Here is a 20,324-nt window from a genome sequence, read left to right as displayed (position 1 = left end):
GCATATAAACGACAATATTTAAAGTTGTAAATGTTGTAATGTTGGTTTACCTGATAATCTGTGAAATTTCATTCGCTATGTTATGAAATACATTAACCGTTTGCATTACCTGTGCCGACCTGTAGTGGCTCTGTAGCTGTCAATGTCAAATGATTGCACACTTGCACAGGAAGCCACTTTACTTTAGCCACTACACAGTACACAATAAACATAACCTTAACCTTTGTTGTATAAACATGAACGGTTTTGTCGTTATTAATTAATGAAGTAAGGTGTCTTCGTGAATGATATAAGTACTTATTCACATAGGAGATATATAGCTAACAAACGCTGCAACCATGTTTGTAATATTATGTCTGTGTTTGTTAAATCTTCGTGCAACTAACTCTATTAACTTAAAGGACTTAAATATACCAGCAGAACATCTTCCTTATGTTTTTAATTCATATCCTAACATTGCCAAATCGTGTGCTGAAGATCTGCAATGCCCCTACAAAGCACTAGCTGAAATTAAAGCTTGTTGGGGTTATGAGGCTACTTGTGAAAGAAGTAATTCATATCATGTTAGACCACGATGTCCTGGCGATCATCGAGGTTGGGTGAAAACGAAAGAGGCGCAATATGAGACTTTTTTTACCCAAGCGGATTTCGGTGAGTTTAATAATAATGTACATATAAATGTAACTGAAAACTGAAATGGCCAACCTCAGTCCATGATAGTGATCCAACAGGGAATGGTAATTTTTAGGGTAAACTGCATTCACAAGTTTGATCAGATACCGCAATGTAAAGTGAGGTTTAGACTAGCAAGAACTTGCATGCAATTTTCATTACATTGCGGTATCTGATAAACATATTGAATGCAGTCTACTAAGGTGAACTGCATTCAAAAGTTTGATCAGATACCGCAATGTAATGAAAATTCATGCAAGTTCTTGCTAGTCTAAACCTCGCTTAAACCTCGCTTAATGTAAATTGCATGCAAGTTCTTGCTAGTCTAAACCTCGCTTAAGAGGCCGGTGTCCATTTTGGAGCAAACATGTAAAATTGATAGATTTAGTCGTTGAAATTATACACGTTTTGTTACGTAATATCTAAATAACAAGTATTGGTTTCTATTAGCATGTCTTCTCATCTTGCCTTTTAATAATGAGGTCGCGAGCGTGCGCCACCGGTAATATATGAAGAGAAGGGGCAGTTTTTAAAAAGTCATCGAAAAATTATGGTGGTAAATTATACAAATTGATGTATAACAATAGTTTCAGCAAATGTTGTAATGTAGTTTAAGTATCAAAATTACGTTGAAATTAAGTCGATTTTTAGAGAAATTGTCACTTGTTTTGAAGTAATTTCTGGAGAAAATTAATTCCTTCTAACTTTAATTTACACTACTTCAAAGTCATAATAATAAAAATGTAGTCTGTAAAAGGTGGAGTACAGGATATGTGTTATACAAAATTACCATGTTTAGCCGTCCAAACTTTACGAAATTTACAAATAAGAGCGACAAAATCAGTGCTTTACGCGCGTTTACCTAAACGTCCATCAGAAAAAAAAAACATTACTAATTTAGTGAGTCTGTTTTCAAAAAATTGATCTGATAAAAGGTAAGATAAGAAGACGTGCTAATAGAAACCAGTACTTGTTATTTCAATTAGGTAACAAAAGGTGTACAATTTCACCGACTAAACCTATCAATTTTACATTTTTGCGACTAAAATCGACACCGGCCTCTTAAGTCTGTGACCTAAAGACGGACATGTAAACAAACAAATAAATCGGTCTACAAATAAATTTGAAACATAGGGGGGGGTTATTGTGAGAATCTCAATTTTTTTTTTATAATTTTAAGATAAACAGTTCTGAAGTTTTTTTTTTTTTTTTAATCTGGTTTTTATGGAGGCTTTGGACACTCTAGGTGAACATGTCAGCCTCATGGGTGCTATCATAGTTCCCTACTCAAGGGAGAGGTCAATAAAGTGGTAAACACTGATTGCTTTGTCCGATATAGGTTCTGCCAACCAACAATTGATCTGTCCATTGTGCATGGAGCCCAGACTACCAAAAATTCTTTTTCTCAAGTCCGAATTCCGGACGCATTCCAACAACACGTGAGACAAGTCATCAGTCTTCTGACAGTTTGCACACAGTGGTGACGATTTAACACCCATCATGCACAGAAATTTGTTTGTAGGGATGTGTCCGGACCGGACTCGGAAAGCTGAGACTAACACTTTTCTAGAGAGGTTAGCAGAATCAAACCAGGGTATCCACAAGGGTCTATCTGTTATTCCAGAAAATATGCAAAAAATTACCATTCCCCGCCTTTATCTCCGAAGCTACTGGGTCTAAAGTAAAAAAAAATACACAAAATAGTTCTATACTTAAAGATGTCAGGAAAACCTATAAGAAATATACAGTCAATACAGTTAAGAGTCTGACTAGCACTTGGCCAGTTTTTTTTTCCTTTTTTTTGTATTTATTTGAATAATAAAGATATTACATAAACTCAATGAGTTTATCTCTTTTCAGGCTATATTAAGGAGCAAATCAGTGAACTGATGGTGATGTGTGAACCGTCATATCCACATGATTCATCCTTGGAATGCTCAAAGTATTTAAGGTAAATTTTCTTAGAATTAACTGGTAATGAGATCATGGTCAGAATAAAAATTGTTCAATATGAGAAAGTACCTATTAAACTGCAAGAGATATAGTAAAAATAATCCCTAAAATAAAAATAAAGTGATGCAAAAAAAAAGACTAATAATAAAAAAACCGGCCAAGTGCGAGTCGGACTCGCGCCCGAAGGGTTCCGTACCATTACGGAAAAAACGGCAAAAAATCACTTTTTCTTTATACTATGTCGGTGGCAATCAAGCATACGGCCCGCCTGATGGTAAGCAGTTACCGTAGCCTATGGACGCCTGCAACACCGGAAATATTACACGCGCGTTGCCGACCCTTTAAAAACCTGTATACTCCTTTTTTGAAGAACCCCATACTGTAGCCCCTCGGGAAAACCTCGGCAGGGAGCTCATTCCACAGCCGAAGCGTACGCGGGAGGAAATTCCTCTTAAACCGCACAGTACGCGACCATTTAGGTGCTAGAGTGTGAGCGACTATGGGACTACTACTTTGTTGTATGGGAGCCCCACAAATATTTATTTTATTTTATTATTAGTATTTGTTGTTATAACGGCAACAGTAATAGGTACATCATCTGTGAAAATTTTAACTGTCTAGCTATCATGGTTCATGAGATACCTACAGCCTGGTACAGACGGACAGTGGAGTGGAGTCTTAGTAATAGGGTCCCATTTTTACCCTTTGGGTACGCAACCCTAAAAAACAACCCTTAAAAAAAGTTTTTTTTTTATCTATTATCAGTTGTTAGAAACCAAAAAAACAAATGTTTATCGACATCTGAATTAAATAATATTCAACACGCCATCTCTAAACATTATAACGTATGCGGAGTGAAATCTGGACAAAATTCAATGTCGTATTAAATGAAAACAACATGGTTACTTTTCATAAATTTTGTTTCAACTCTGTTTCAATCTAATATTCATTCTAAGGTTGAAACCTTACACTAACTGAATTAAGTAGCATTTCTTTTGTTTCATTGCTTTCTAAAACAAACGAAATTCACCCTAATCTTCTATATGATAAGGTTCAAATTAAAAATAGGGAAACTTTGTATGGTGGGCCTTATGAGGTTAATAATGTATTTAACAACGTTATATGCAATATAAAGTTTACTCAAATGCGAGATTTTTAACGGAAGTGCTGGTACTTACAAGTCATTGGTGTCGAAAACACACATGTTGGCATAGTTTTTAGTTATTTATCTTCCTTAGGAAAACTTTTTTAGGAAACTTCGTATGCTCGACATATTTTACATTCTCGTCCATTGGACCATTGGTGTTCTCAAAATAATAGTTCCCTTGCCATAAATTTCCATTTTAAGTGACATATGATTAGTCACCCAAAAATCCCATTACGCAAAAACAGCTGTTTTTTACACATTTTGGTCGGTATGACTTACCCACATTTTCAAAGTTATTTATTTTTATTGTCGGATACCGATACCCATATTTTCAAGATATTTTTAAACAGTTTTACTGCCACATTTGAATAATCTGAAATGCTGGAAGGTTTACCTGAACCAGGCTTTATAGCCGTAGTTTTTTTTAAAGAACAAGGATGTAAAAATATTATAAACATATTGTTACCTCTAACTCGCTTCCACAAAATGTTCCACTATCTTCGCTTTCGGCCATAGGGAAATAGTACTGGAGAAATTACATACAGTTTCGCGATGGTGTTCTTCTAAATTGACCACAATTTCAAGAGAAAGAATCCAATGCCCATGAAACTTACCGGATTAATTGACAGATATATAGACTTTAAACTGGCAGTTGGATATAATTTCAGTTTAATTTTTTGTTTACTTTTTACACGTTCAAAACTTGTCCAGATTTCACTCCACATACATTATTTTCTGATAAAACTTTACAATAAATTATGTATGTCAAAAATACCTCATAAACCCCTCACGTAATTAATGGACGCCCCCTTTGACTATCGAAATTTAAAAACCATTTATTGATTTTATAAAGGTAAATACATTTTATACGTAACTTTTGTTTGTTGTAGGTTTTGTAGGGGCCGGAACCTGATGCTCAATTTCACTGGGCTAATTGGCCGGGGGGATAATCTGCGTTACAAGTCTGACATCCTTGGTCCTGGACAAATAGGTGAGAAGATACAGCATTTAATTAATTTGAAAGGCTAAGTGCCACTGCACTTTGCAGACATATCTGATTTAGATCTAAACATAATTTATAAATGTAATTTTGAGTTTTTGGCATTGCAAAAATATCAGTGTCGTTAATTTCTTATCAGTTTCCCAGACACATATGTATGTGTCTGGGAAATGCTGGGCCGTATGCTTGTTTGCCACCGACGTGGTATAAAAAAAACACCCGAATATGTCCAAAATACGTTTATCTTAAATAAATACAGAAGAAGTAGAAAGAAGAATAGCCAATACATGGAAACAATTTTGGGCTCACAAAGAAATATTGAAATCACACTTCCTGTCCTGTACACCTAAAGAAAACAGTGATGGCTTCATCCCTACTAACTTGCCTCACATATGGCTGCCTGGACCTTAAATCAATCACCCAAAGAGCAATGGAAAGAAGCTGTTCAGGTAGAAAACTAAAAGATAGAATATGATGCTCCGATATCAGAAAAAGGACACAAGGAACTGCCTTACACTTTGCTCAGAGCATGAATTAATGATGCGTTTTAATTATCATGAACGTACGCTTTTTACATACATACATACATATAATCACGCCTATTTCCCGGAGGGGTAGGCAGAGACCACGGATTTCCACTTGCTACGATCCTGACATACCTCTTTCGCTTCCTTCACTTTCATAACATTCCTCATACACGCTCGCCGGTTTAGGGTGCTCTTGACCTGGCCTTTCTTCAGGATTTCCCCGATCTGATCAGAGAAAGTCCACGCTTACGCATACGCTTTTTACTACGGTTTTTAATGTTGCTTTTTTTAATTATCGTATAAATCAAACCTTGACAATCTTTTAAAGTAAAAAACCAGCCACATGATTGAAGTGGCAAAGTGCTTTTAAAGGTACAGAACCCTCCACTGTACGTGGTGCGACATGTGGTTGCCCGGTTTTTTTCATATAAACATAGAGTAACTTATACTAGAGCGGTACTGTCATAGTAAATTTTGTAACCCCAGTAAATTCACTGCCATCTGTCGACACACTTTAAAACTAAAATTGAAGATTTGTAAAAATACGATATAATGTATTTAAATATAGATAAATGATTTTTTTTATTTGCATTAATTATTTTGATGATTTTGACCAAAGATAACTCCGTAATAGATGGATACAGTCTAAGGAAAAAACGTGCCTCGAAAATCAAGAAAATTTTATTCTCGCTCAGAGGGCGCTACTAGTTTTGGCCTACAGTCGTATAGATGGCGTTGACGGTTTCGTTTGTTATTTAACAATTTTAACGCATATCAGTGAAAGAACATGGGTCAAAATCATAAAAATAATTAATGCAAATAAAAAAAATCATTTATCTATATTTAAATACATTCTATCGTATTTTTATAAATCTTCATTTTTAGTTTTAAAGTGTGTCGACAGATGGCAGTGAATTTACTGGGGTTACAAAATTTACTATGACAGTACCGCTCTAGTATAAGTTACTCTATGTTTTGACCCATGTTCTTTCACTGATATGCGTTAAAATTGTTAAATAACAAACGAAACCGTCAACGCCATCTATACGACTGTAGGCCAAAACTAGTAGCGCCCTCTGAACGAGAATCAAATTTTCTTGATTTTCGAGGCACGTTTTTTCCTTAGACTGTATCTATCTATTACGGAGTTATATCTATCTTCGATATAAAGAAAGAATGAAACATATTATGCTGAGGGCCATCTTTCTCTGTCACTCTAATTACGCCTTAATTGGAGTAAAAGAGAGAGATGCTTGCAATTTGCGAACTTCGGTGTTTGTGGTAGGCCCTCCGATTAATAGGTTCACGCCGCGTGCTCGCAGTACAGAAGCGATACCTACTCGTATTTTGAACGCAATTTTAAACACAATTTTAGGTGGATATTGCAAGTTCTACTCGGACAGACTGAAGAAAGAAGCGGAGCATTTCAGCCAACTACAGTCATGGGCTTCCGAGCTCCAAAATTTCGTGAGAACGCCTTCCAGACCCGTGGTTGATGGGTTATGTGACGTTACTATTGAAAAACCGACTTATATTATGAAACTGGACGCAAGTAAGTTTTGTATAAAAATTTGGTTTATTTTGTTACTAGCTGTTGCCCGCGACTTCGTACGCGTGGATTTGTAGGTTGGTGGTTATATAAGTCTTTTACATGAGCATAGAACAATATGCAGCAAAAGATATCAGTAGGGACGGTTAATCATTGGTTAATAATTATACAATGCATGAAATATGTCTTTCACAAACTACGAAGTTTCAAGCCCCTAACTAAAAAAAAAGTTCTCGATACCCACTCAACCCTCTTAGAAGATTTTCAAGTCCACTACTTATCTAAAAAAAATGTTCGCTCCCGATCCACACTTTATTACCTAATACAAACTTAAAAAACGGTGAAATCAGTTTTCGTCTATTTTAATATAATGCCCTTTTACCAAGTTTCAAGCTCCTACCTTAAAAGAAAACTTGTACCACATATAAACTTACATCCCCTTTTAAACCCCCTTAGGGGTTGAATTTCTAAGAACGTTCTTCTTCTTCTTTGTCCTGGCTATTACCCCAGTTTATTTAGGGTCAGCCCTCCTAGTAATCCTGCGCCACATCGCACGATCGTGGGTTGTCTCCTCTGTTGTACTGCTTTTCTTCATATCGTTTTTTGGGTTTGCATCCAGGTGATTGGTGGTCGTCCTCGCCCACTTTTTCCTTCTTCTATTTTGAGAACTCTTTTAGTCATGTGGCTATCATCCTGCCTCATTACATGCGGTTTTCTCTTAGTTTTTCTTGAACCTTTGCAACCTTAAAAGTACCCAGGATATACTGGTTCCTTATTTTATCCATTCTTGATACTCCTCCGGACCAACGCAGCATATTCATTTGCGTAGTGTGGAATTTTTGTTCGTCAGTCTTCCTCATCGGCCAACACTCCGAACCATTCAACAAGGCTGGTCTTACTGCCCTTTTGTAGACGATTGGCATATCCCAGCACGGAAAATAATTTAAAATATAAACGTTACGCGAAAATATTACGACGGTGCATAAATTCTGCCCAAAAACTTAGTAACCACCGCTATATCTATAAATCTAAGAATGGCGTGTAGAATGGTGTGTACATGGGATATTATAAACAAAAAGGTTGGTAATTTCCGGCAATCCAACCAGATTAAAAAAAATATTAAATAATAGTCAAACAATTACTAACCCAAATGACATAGCAACTATATTTAATGACTATTTTATAGATGTATCAAATAAATTACATTCTAACTATAGTTCATCACTTCAGGGCCTTAGCCGCTATGACACTATGTTCTGTAATCCCACTACTCCCGTAGAAATACATAAAATTATTATGAAGCTTAAAAATACTACTTCCGCGGGTTACGACGAAATTAACTCGAAAAGACTGGAATCTTGCTCTAAATCAATATATAACCCCTTGTCATATATCATAAATCTTTCGATAGTACAAGGTTTGTTCCCAGATAAACTTAAAAAGTCAGTTATTAAACCTCTATACAAAAAAGGAAAGAAAACTGAAGTATGTAACTACAGACCCATTGCTCTTATACCTGTTCTTTCAAAGATTTTTGAAAAAGTAATATTTGAAAGGCTTACAAAATTTGCTAATAAGTACACTCTTTTTACTGACTGTCAACATGGTTTTAGAAAGCACAAATCAACCGCAACTGCTGCTTTTTCTTTGCTAAAACAGGTAATACCTCATGTAGACCAAGGTCAATATGTAAGCGTTCTTTTCTTAGATATGTCAAAAGCATTTGACTTGGTTTGTCACAAGAGGCTACTTGATAAATTAGAGCTGTACGGCGTGAGAGGTAATATCCATTGCTGGATTAAATCTTACCTAAGTGAGAGAGCTCAGTGTACAGAAATAATTAAAGAAGAAGGAAATACCATAGTGAACTATAAATCATATTATAAACCAAATAAATTCGGGGTACCTCAAGGTAGCGTCCTGGGGCCGTTGCTCTTTTCCTTCTATATAAATGATCTTCCGAAAATTATAGGATATCCATCAGTTTTATTCGCTGACGACACATCGATTATTATACCATGTTTCAATGATCTGACGTATGAACAAGAAATAAAGCAAGCCTTACAAAAGACTATACAATGGCTAGAAAACAACAACCTGTCGATAAACATTATTAAAACTAAACATATTCAATTCCTTACTAGAAAGAGCAAACCCAAAGAACTTGATATCACATATAACGGGGAACAAGTTGATAAAGATCACAGCGCAAAGTTTCTAGGTATACATTTAGATGAGCATTGTAACTTTAATGTCCATGTTGAAAATGTATGTACGAAATTGAACAAATTTATTTTTCCATTCCGAAAGTTGCGAGAATCTGTATCGCGTGAGGCAGCCCTAGTAGCTTACCACGGCTACGTCATGTCTATACTCCGCTATGGTCTGATTATATGGGGAAATTCCCCCGATATACAAAAAGCTTTTGTTAAACAGAAAAAAATGTATTAGAGCCATATTTTCACTTAAGCCACTAGACTCATGTAAACCCATATTTAAAGTACACAAACTTTTGTCGTTGCCCTCTTTATATATAGGTATATACTAAACGGCTGTATTTGTGCATAGCAATCAAAATTATTTCAATAAAAACTATGAAGTTATTACCTACAACGACCGGATATCCAGACAAAAAGACCAATTATGTGTACCTAAAGCTCGCTTAAACCAAACGACAACTAGTCCATATTTTATGTGTGTTAAAATTTATAATAAGACAGGCTCCAACCAAGCTCTCGTTTAAGCGCATGTTACGCAAGCATTTTTTCGACAAGCTCACTGGTTAGTTGTCCATCGTAGGCATAGTATTATTTGCACTGGGTACATAAAATAAAGTAATATATATGTAAGTTTATTTAATTATAGTATGTATATGTAAGTTTATTCTCGGTAGTGTGTATTATTTATCGCTATATTTTTTGTTTTAAGTTACCTATTCTGCTTTTTTTTGTTCAATGCCTGCACCTATCACTGTTTCTGTTTAGCCTGGTGGTTGACTGGTAGAGAATGCCTTTAGGCATTAAGTCCGCCATTTGTACTTTATTTGTTATATTGTGCAATAAAGTTTAAAATAAAATAAATAAATAAAATAAGGTTCCAAGAAATATAAAAAATCTACCTCTTAATCAGTTCAAAAGGAGCTTGTATGCCTGGTTATGTGACCTAAATGTGTATTCTATAGATACGTTTTTTTAATGTTAAATGTACATAGTAATAATATGCATGTTGTTGGATAAGACTTGTAAATAGGCTAAGTCTCTGTATCTTGTTGGATCTTTAATTCATTAACAATCCACCAAAAATACAGATCATTTTTTGCATGCTTGTCTAAGTAGAATATGGAGAACTTGTAAACACTATATTTATACCAACCCTATGTAACCCATATTCCGCAAATAAAATTCATTCATTCATTCATACGAGAATCGCAGAGTACACCCGAGAGCGATCTCCATTTTAGCCAGGCCGTCTGGATCCTATTCTGTATGTCTTTCTCTACACAAGCTATTGGCGCTACAATGCATCCGAGGTATTTAAATTGGTCCACTCTCTTAAGAGGTTTGTTATCGATAGATGGGCATGAGATTTGTCTACTGACCCTTAATCCTCTCTGTTCTAAGGACTTCTGCCAAGCTGTCAGGTCTGATTGTACTTCTGCCAACGATTCAGCTATTCATCAGCAATCTTGTATAAATCTTTAAGGAGCTCAATGTAGTACTTTGGCACGAGCTGCGCTCTAACAGCATGCCAGGTAAGTTCCCGCGGTACCCGATCAAAAGCCTTCTCGAGGTCGATGAAAACCATATGTAGATCTTGTTTCCGAGACTTGTACTTATCCATGAATATCTTTACCGAATGAATAGCACTGGTTTGGAGTGGTAGTTGTTGCTTTTGTTAACCTATTGGCGAGTACATTTTCCCAGGTTTTAAGGGTGTGAGAGGTAATTTCTAAGAACGTTGAAATAACTTTTTTTGTTATCTTATACAATGCTTTTCTAAGAAGTTTCAAAGCATTTCTGGTAGATTCAAACTTTCAACCCCTTTTTAACCCTTTTAAGAGATGAATATTTAAAAACGCTTATATTACTTTTCTTGTATTCTTATGATATGCCTTTATACAAAGATTGAAGTGCCGCACTAAAAAAAAAGGAGGTTTGATTGTCATACACATTTTCAACCCATTTTTTACCACCTTGGGGGATGAATTTTCAAAAATGCTGAAATTGTTATCTTCCCTTTTCATTAAATATCTTTCTACGAAGTTTTAAGTAGGTACCTAGCTTAAAATAAAATTAGGACCCCTACAAACTTTCAATCCCTTTTTAAACACTTTAGCTGAAGAATTTTTTAAAACGCTCAAAATTACTTTTCTTGTAAGTATTCTAATAATATGCCTTTATACAAATATTCAACTCCCGGCACTCAAAAAAATGTTTGACCTTCATACACATTTTTAACCCCTTTGCACCACCTTAAGGGATGAACTTTCAAAACCGCTGAAATCAGTTTTCTTCTCTTTTAATGATATACTTTTTTACGAAGTTTCAAATTCCTAGCCTAAAATAAAATTGGAACCCTATACAAACTTTCAACCCCTTTTTAACCCTTTTAAGGGATGAATTTTAAAAATCTCTGAAATTACTTTTCTTGTATTCTAATAATATGCCCAAAAACAAAGATTGAAGTCCCGCACTCCAAAAAATATTTGATCTCCATACAAACTTTCAACCTCTTTTTCACCACCTTGGGGGATGCATTTATGAAAACGCTGAAATTAGTTTTGTTCTCTTTTAATGAAATACTTTTTTACGTAGTTTCAAATTCATAGCTTAAATAAAATTGGAACCCTATACAAATTTTCAACCCTTTTTTCTGTTAGGGGATGAATAAAAAAAAACGCTGAAATTACTTTTCTTGTATTCTACTAATATGCCCTTATACAAAGATTCAAGTCCCGCACACACAAAAATATTTGAATCCATACAACCTTTCAACCCCTTTTTAGTTTTCTAGTTAGTCAACTTAGTCAACAGGATACTATCAACATCATCAAACCAGTACAATAGTAGGAGCACACCCAAAATAGTATAAACAGCCTGGCAACCGCGACTGGGGAATGCTATGGCTGTATCCTAAAACTAAACAAGTTTTGTTTTCATCATTCCAGCTGTCAACATGTATCACCACTTCTGTGACTTCTTCAATTTATATGCATCACTTCATGTCAACTCTACTCACGCGTCCACTTTCTCAAGGGACAACCACATTCTAGTTTGGGAGACATTTACATATGGTTCAGCGTTTCAAGATACATTTAAAGCCTTCACAGTCAACCCTATATGGGACTTGAAGAAATTCAGAGGGAAAGTGGTGTGTTTTAAAAATGTTGTGTTCCCTCTTCTGCCCAGAATGATTTTTGGTTTATACTACAATACTCCTTTGGTAAGTTGCTTTTAATATTTTGTCTGCTTCTGATAAGAACTTTCACTCACACTAGAGCCTTGTCTAGTGTGAGTGAAATGAATGGTGGTGAGAGGAATTGCTTAAGCAAACACCAAAATCACCGTCCATATATGCGATTAGAATTTGTGCGACAAATGCTACTTCGACTGTCGCACTAACGTTTGTGGAACTTTTGTGCGTTGGCTAATAATTTGTCGCAGCCTAGTGCTTTCGAATTATCATTTGACACGATAAAATTCTGTCGCACTGTGGAGCCTATCCAAGAGCAACACTATTTTCACTACCGCCATACCACCTTATTCAGACTGTCGGTAAAGTAGTTGGTCAGCGATTTTCTAGCAGATGGTAGAATAGTAAGGGACCAAGGGCCAGTTGCACCAACCAGAATTATCGGACTGATCAACATCATTTGACAGTGAACTAATGAAACTTCCCATACAATCAAATTAAGCGAACGCTATAACGGTGACAGACGGGTTGGTGCAACCGACCCTACTGTATTATGTTTTGCCCTGTATGGGGCCACTCCGCTGCATTCCAGCACCACGTGAGAGGCTGTTAAGTCCATGTTAGTCCATGATCTGTTATGATACTGGTACCTTGTGAGCTTTCCGTTGATGCCAGGCATGGCTTGTTTGGCCTGTCTGCATCCTGTCTGGCAGTGGCGTAGCGTGAACTAATCTAGCCGTGGGCGAAATCGCATCTGCGAGGCCGTTCGCCCACGCCTAGCTACGCTACTGCTGTCTGGTTTAGCTAATGTTCTGTGTGTAGTTTCCCTGTACGTGCCAGCAGCATTGAGCGTACCTTACTAAACGGTATCGGGAGGATTGGTTCTGGGCCAACCGCTCCCGCAACTGACCCTAAATCTAGTTTAAGTATTTAGTTTTGCTGTATAGCCCTTTTGACGATTAATGGATGACATTTTCTTTCAGATATATGGCTGTGAACGAAGTGGATTATTCCACGCATTTACAAAACATATTCTACATTCCTTCGATATAAAGTCTGATATTAGAGAAAATGATAAAGTAAGAGTCACACTTTTGTCCCGAGGGACCACCTATAGAACTATATTAAATGAAAAGGAAATAGTGGAGGCATTGCTCAAAGTGAAAGGATATCACGTGCAACGAGTTGTGTATGACAGGACTGTGCCCTTCGCTGAGCAGTTGGAAATAACTCATAACACAGATGTGTTTATTGGCATGCATGGGGCCGGTCTTACTCACCTTCTCTTCTTACCTGACTGGGCTGCTGCTTTTGAAGTGTAAGTAAACAATTAAAAACAGTTTTTTTTTTCGGACCGACACCTCTTATTGATTTATATCAATAAGAGTAAAAACGGGACCCTATTACTAAGACTCCGCTGTCCGTCTCTGTCACCAGGCTGTATCTCATGAACCGTGATAGCTAGACAGTTGAAATTTTTACAGATGATGTATTTCTGTTGCCGCTATAACAACAAATACTAAAAAGTACGGAACCCTCGGTGCGCGAGTCCGACTCGCACTTGGCCGGTTTTTGTTAGATCTGTAGTCAGTAAATTAACAGAATTTTCTGAATACTTATTGTTAGCACGTAACATTGCAAACTAGAGGAATTATTATTATAAAAACAAAAAACCTGACTACTTACATATATTTTTGAAATGAGTTTTTCACTAGCTTTCATTTGGTACTCATATTGCTATGGTAAGAAAAAAAAACAACCGGCCCCCCTTTTTTCCTTTGAGGGGGCCATTTTAAAAATTTATATACCCTATATCACTACCACAATTCTGGCGAATTCAACAACACCTCATATGTCAAAAACCGTCCTGCCGTTTGGGCTACGCTTGAAAAACATTACCCACATGAAGCATTCTCCACCACATCTAATTTTCTAATGAGTATATAGTTAACTATTAAATTGCGAGTCTGGATCATATAGCATCGAATCGGTGGCTTCAAATCAAATCCTGGCTTGTAAACTTGTAAAGTCATAATAAATAAATGAATAAAGATAGAGCGGCCAAGGTACAAGGTATATGAACAAAAGTATATGTATATGTATGTAAAACGTTAAAATGTTGTTCAGATATTTTTGAGCACCTGGGCCGCTCCGATATATCTGATGGCGACTGTACTAATGAGTTCTAACAACTGTGCAGGTCACCGAGGTATTACCGAATATTTACCACTAGCTTTTCAGTGAAGCATAAACATCATGAATCATGATTCATGAGGAAACCTACATACACCAACAAAGAAATTCAAAGCTGTATATGAAGAACCCCAACCCGCCTTTGTAAAAACTGGGACGTATGTAAGCTTTCGTTATATAAGATTATAGTTATACCTTATGTTATACCCAATGTATTACCTTATGTTCAGCCATTAATATAAATATTTATTTTAATTGCAGCTACAATTGCGAAGATCCAAACTGTTACGCAGATCTGGCGCGGCTGCGAGGACTTAAGTATGTCACTTGGCGGGACAAAACGAAGCTTGTTCAACAAGACCAGGTAAGTCATGCCTTTATATTTTTAATAGCACCTTGTCTTGAGAAATCGGGAATGCAGTAACGCTACCTTCTGTGTTAGTGTTTAATAAAACTTTTGATTAAGCAGCGCATTAAAATCGTAACATTTACGCGTCAACCAGCAACGTCTATTATTTTCCATATTTTTTAATGACTAAATGTAAACTTCATAAACTTTATTTTATCATTTCAGTGTTTGGTTAGCAAGACAATTGTATTTTTAAAAGTAACAAATACAATTTAAATAATAAAAAACAACGAAAACGGGATGCATTGGGCGCTTTATTAAAGTTCTGCATCAGTTGCATATGTTTGAGTGAGCCTAGGGTTGTTATTGCTTAATATGTATGAAAAAATAAGAAAATTTTTTTTAACCCTTGAAGCCTTTACGGTAAACGAATTTTTAACTTTTATTTTGTTATTTATTTTATTTATTATTCCACAGCTGTATCAAGTAACATAAGACTTCAAGATGAAATGTAAACGTGTAAAAAATTTAATCGTCATCACTTAGCAAAATTCTTTATAGTTTTAGTTAGTATTATGCCTCTTATTATCTTTCAGTCGAGAAACCAGCGTTTTGTTCGTTATTGCAGATAGTAAGTAAGCTATTTTAGTTCAAAAACATACCGATTTTTTATTATTATCAGCTTCAATAGGTACTATGTAGAATATGTAGAGTAGATAGATTTATTAAGAGACGAGGTTTAATGTCTAAGAATAATTTGTGCCTCCATTTTTGACAGCTGAAGTAGATATTATACGGTCATTATGAGGTAACTCTGGCTGTCAAAAGTTAGCGTTTGACATTTCAGTTACCGATAAAATTGGTGCCGTATAGCGTCATCTAGTTTGGCCGTTAAACTCGCGGCCACGATTTTTCTAAGACTTGACACCGTTTCTTCTCTTTGCTTTTATTAATCCTTTGACCGTCACACACATACGAGTACGTATAATACCTAAGCGATAGTGAATTTATAAAGGGTTAATAACTGATACAAATTATATATTAATGCTGACTGTTTGATGTTGTAGGGCCATGGACCAGGCGGTGGATCACACGCGAAGTTCACCAATTACTCGTTCGATGTCGAGGAGTTCCTGCGACTGGTAGAAGAATGTGCGGCCTACGTAAGAGAGAGACAGGACTTTAAGAACTTTATTGAAGCTTCCGCAGAAAAGAGAAAGCATGAAGAGCTGTGATCGGTTTTTAGATTAGACAATTTTTTAACTAAAATGTATGTATTAGGTTATTAACTCGACAGTGAACGAACTCATATACTAATATTTAATGATGTAATGTGATAAAAAGTTGTTACTGTTGTTATTAACAGGAAAATGGTTGAATGAATCTCATGTCGCACTTAGATCTTTTATACGTACCTACTACACGAAAACACATTATTTTCTCGCCCCGGCCACAAAAATTAGGGTTTAGTATTTTTAGGACTATGTGTCTGTGTCTTTTTTGGAAAGCGCTCATTTTTACTTACCTACATAGGTATTTGCTGTACCTAGTGTTTAAATTAAACATTAAAATGCATTTTTGCACTTGCATCCGTCCATCCAAGGAATTGTTTTTTGTTAGTACTTGTTTTGTATTTTTTTATTTAGGTACGTATGTTTTTTCGTTAGAATTAGAACATATTGCTGCTTAATATACAATTTATATTTAAGGTTAAGGTAATGACAAAGGGGTGAAGAAGTTTTAATTACTTTTATAACCAGTAATCGGAGTTGACAGATTCGATAAGATAATATTATTCTATACATTGTGTAAATTGTTTCACAGCGGTTGAGAAATGATATTTACGGAAATGCAAATAAGAAGACACTATTAAACATGTTTTTTTTTTCCTTTTAATTATTATAATCAGCTAAATATAATTAACCGGATTAATTATAACTTCCCTATCCTGTTCTCAATTGCAACAATCCCCGTCTGACGTTTGATAAAAAGTTGCTGATTTGACTGGGGGTTAGTAGATACCTTACTGAGAACTTGAAATAATTGATACTATGTGCACGTGCACATTTCACCTCATGGACGTTAAATTAATTTTTCACATCACCTATTCGAAAAGGGAACTTTTCTTCCCTGCTAGGAGGGATCAAAGTGGCACTTTTCTGTTCAAGGACATTTTGTTGCCAGTATGAAATATTGACACAAAGACATATGAAATTAGTATGCATATAATCGATTACAATTTCTTTATAATCGATTACGTGCATACAATTTTTCTAACTTAGATAATATTTTGTTGTAAATGTGAACAATAAATGTAATTAACGTATTTTAAATTAATTAATATCATATTTAAATTAAGTAATTAGCGTAATATTATAAAGAAACGTAAAAAAACTTTAGTTTAATAATTTAATTTTTATTTTGACATTTTAGGTCTCCTTAAACGCAGCCATACTTGTCTATGCAATTTAAAAAGTCTATATTTAAAAAGTTTTGTACAAATAATTCACAAAGCATTATGCGGTTCTGTATTCTGTATAAATTTGTAAATACTTAGTTTAAATCAATAATAATAGGCCTTTTCATCTGTGTCAGATGTTTTAAGCAGCATCCCGGTAACGACACTAATAATAATAAATATAAGTGATATCAGTCTTCATAGTGTTCTTCCGAAGATTTTTGTTCAAAGGGGTAAGAGCTAGTTTGTTATCAGAAAAATCTACAAAAATAATGTACTTGATTTTCATTGTATCATTTTAGTTGTTTGCTGCTGTTTTTGAAAAGATATTAGGTACATAATTATGAGCTGTAGGTACTTTTAATTTGTCAGTACAGTCACGTCTGAAAATATCGATACGGACAAAGTGCCTGAAGTAATATGTACCTATACTAAGGTCATGTATACATATTTTTGGCACTTTGTCCGTATCGATCTTTGCTTAAAAAAATAATGTTTTAAAATCTAATATATGTATGTAATTTCCTAATAGGTGATGTGAAAAGCAGTATGTGTCACATGGTAGCAAAATTATTTTCACCTTGGGCGTTAACACTTGAATCCCTCACTACGCTCAGGATTCTATGTTAGAATCCCTCGCTACGCTCAGGATTCTATTATAGAATCCTTCGCTTCGTTTAGGATTCAATTGTACGCCCTCGCCGTAAATATGTCATTTTGCTCCCTTGTGACACAATCTACTACTGTCGATTCCAAACACTGCACATAATAACTAAGTAATAACATTCTTATTTCCTAATATCTGTGATAAAATATTTTAATTATTTTCTGTTGGTAATAGGTACTACTTAATAGACAAGTAAAAAACACAATTTCTTACTTAGGTACGTAATGTTTAACAGCAATGATTAAGTTTTCATTTTTAGGGTTCCGTACCCAAAGGGTAAAAACGGGACCCTATTACTAAGACTCCGCTGTCCGTCTGTTCGTCTGTCACCAGGCTGTATCTCATGAACCGTGATAGCTAGACAGTTGAAATTTTCACAGATGATGTAATTCTGTTGCCGCTATAACAACAAATTTATACTAAAAACAGAACAATGTAAATATTTAAATGGGGCTCCCATACAACAAACGTGATTTTTTTGCTGTTTTTTTTTCGTAATGGTACGGAACCCTTCGTGTTCGAGTCCGACTCGCACTTGGCCGGTTTTTCCTTTTATACTTACTGTGGTTTTTGCTCGCGTCTTCATTTGCGCAGAATTCTATATTGGGCGCTTTTAGAAGACCACGATGAAATATTGAGGCGCTCATTCGCGTTTAAGTTTAAATACAACGTTCTATGCCCATATTCATTCGGATCCGTTCAGTTGAGCTTTGCTTTTGCTTTCAGTTTTGCTTTACAAAAGTAACAAACACGCAGTAATTATTTCGCCCACACTGTTAACTTTACATCGGTGGACCTTATGCCTTTTGTAGTATTGCTGTTTGTACCTACCTAAGGTACCCAATAATAGGGCTGTTGACACATGTTGAATTTTATAACTAAATCTAGTTAATAGATAGAAAATGAGCAACTTATAACAATAAATTGGAGACTTGAAAAATATATGGGAATAATAAAAAAATACAACACAGTTTAGATTTTTTTTTACTTCCAAATAGGAAAAAAATAATGGTACCATTCGATTCCTTACATTTTATTAATAAATATCCTTATATTTGTTGTATAGCAACAAATTTCAACGCAATATTTCACCGACAAAATCGCAATTTCCTTGTTTTCGATACATCGAAACGGCTTCTAAGCAATAGCGACGTTACATGTGATGTCACGAATGTCACGATGTATTGCCATTTTGTTAGAAGCGTTTCGTCAGTAAAGTGCGGGTGCCAGACTTAGACCTTCATTTGTGACTTTCGTATTGCTTTAAGACAGCGGTTCTTAACCTGGGGGTAATTACCCCCGTGGGGGTAAAACTGGCATGGAGGAGGGGTAAAATCGAGTTCCCTAGTTAGTCAAAGGGGTCACAGTACTAAAAAGGTTAGGAACCACTGCTTTAAGACAATGGGTCCCAATGGGTTACAGACATTTGATCCTCAAAACAAACCTGATCGACTGATACGAGTAGGTACCATTAAAAAAAATTGTCAAATACTATTGTACCAGAATATTGACGCCCCTTTTTAGTGATGAATAAAATCTTCGAAAAGCTTGATTCAAATTGAAATCTTAGCAAGTGAAGACAAGCTGTATCGAAATTAAAGTCACGTACTTACAACGATATAGGTACCTAGTTATTTTTTTACGGGATAGTACTGATAGTAATTATAGACCGCGGGCCAGGAGCAAATATCATCAGTCACCGCCTCCCGCTTGATACTTTATCAGATGATAGTTTGATGCTATCGTGAATTAAAAAAAATAGTTATTCGGTTGTATCGCGGTAGAAAGACCGTCAGTTGATCACATGAACATGTAAAAAAAACAGTCATCGCCTTCCAATTGATACTGTGTCAGACGATAGTTTAGATGCTATTATAAATAATATAAAAACGTCAGCCGGTTGTATAGCGGTGGAAAGACCATCAGCTACTTGCATAAACATGTAAAAAATGCCTTACCATCTATGTGCGCAAATCCCTAAGGCGTTTATAGAAACGCCTGATGAAATGCTACATGCAAAGTTTCATGATTTAGTTATCGCTATCATAAAAAGGTAAAGCGCTTATTTTTTAGTTGTTTATGCGACCAGCTGATGGTCTTCCCACCGCGATACAACCGACCGGCTGACGATCTTTTTAATTTACAATGGCATCTAAACTATCATCTGACAAAGTATCAAATGGGAGGCGATGACAAAATTTATTTACATGTTTCGGTGGCGTGGCTGCCATTCCTCACTCCACTAACGGAGCGGCAGCTGACGTCCATGAGGGTTCATCATACATAGCCGTTAACCACTATCCTCCTAAGGCCTAAGGAGATATAAAGAACCTATAGTACTTCTTCAGTTCGATGAAATTTAAACCATATTCAGTTGGAACAGTTGCATTTCATGTT

General features: G+C 35.6%; 1 protein-coding gene across 1 annotated transcript; it reads left to right on the top strand.

Annotated features, from left to right (window-relative positions):
* Nucleotides 1–196: 196 nt before the first annotated feature.
* Nucleotides 197–18,866, top strand: LOC134740595 (EGF domain-specific O-linked N-acetylglucosamine transferase). Its single transcript, XM_063673123.1, has 8 exons — nucleotides 197–651; nucleotides 2,533–2,623; nucleotides 4,663–4,763; nucleotides 6,675–6,851; nucleotides 12,016–12,290; nucleotides 13,244–13,578; nucleotides 14,715–14,817; nucleotides 15,870–18,866. Exons 1-8 carry the CDS (start codon nucleotides 339–341, stop codon nucleotides 16,035–16,037), a joined length of 1,563 nt encoding a protein of 520 aa, XP_063529193.1. The 5' UTR covers nucleotides 197–338; the 3' UTR covers nucleotides 16,038–18,866.
* Nucleotides 18,867–20,324: the final 1,458 nt, after the last annotated feature.

This window comes from Cydia strobilella, chromosome 4 (genome assembly GCF_947568885.1).
Source record: "Cydia strobilella chromosome 4, ilCydStro3.1, whole genome shotgun sequence".
Lineage (NCBI taxonomy): Eukaryota > Metazoa > Arthropoda > Insecta > Lepidoptera > Tortricidae > Cydia > Cydia strobilella.
Note: the sequence above shows the minus strand (reverse complement) of the source record. Positions and strands in the feature narration are given on the sequence as shown.

Bases quoted from the DNA above. Each gene is read 5' to 3' on its own strand.
- LOC134740595 (XM_063673123.1), top strand. From the start codon at position 339: ATGTTTGTAATATTATGTCTGTGTTTGTTAAATCTTCGTGCAACTAAC. The intron at 6,852-12,015 runs GTAAGTTTTGTA...TCATCATTCCAG, and splicing joins TATTATGAAACTGGACGCAA to CTGTCAACATGTATCACCAC. The intron at 14,818-15,869 runs GTAAGTCATGCC...TTGATGTTGTAG, and splicing joins AGCTTGTTCAACAAGACCAG to GGCCATGGACCAGGCGGTGG.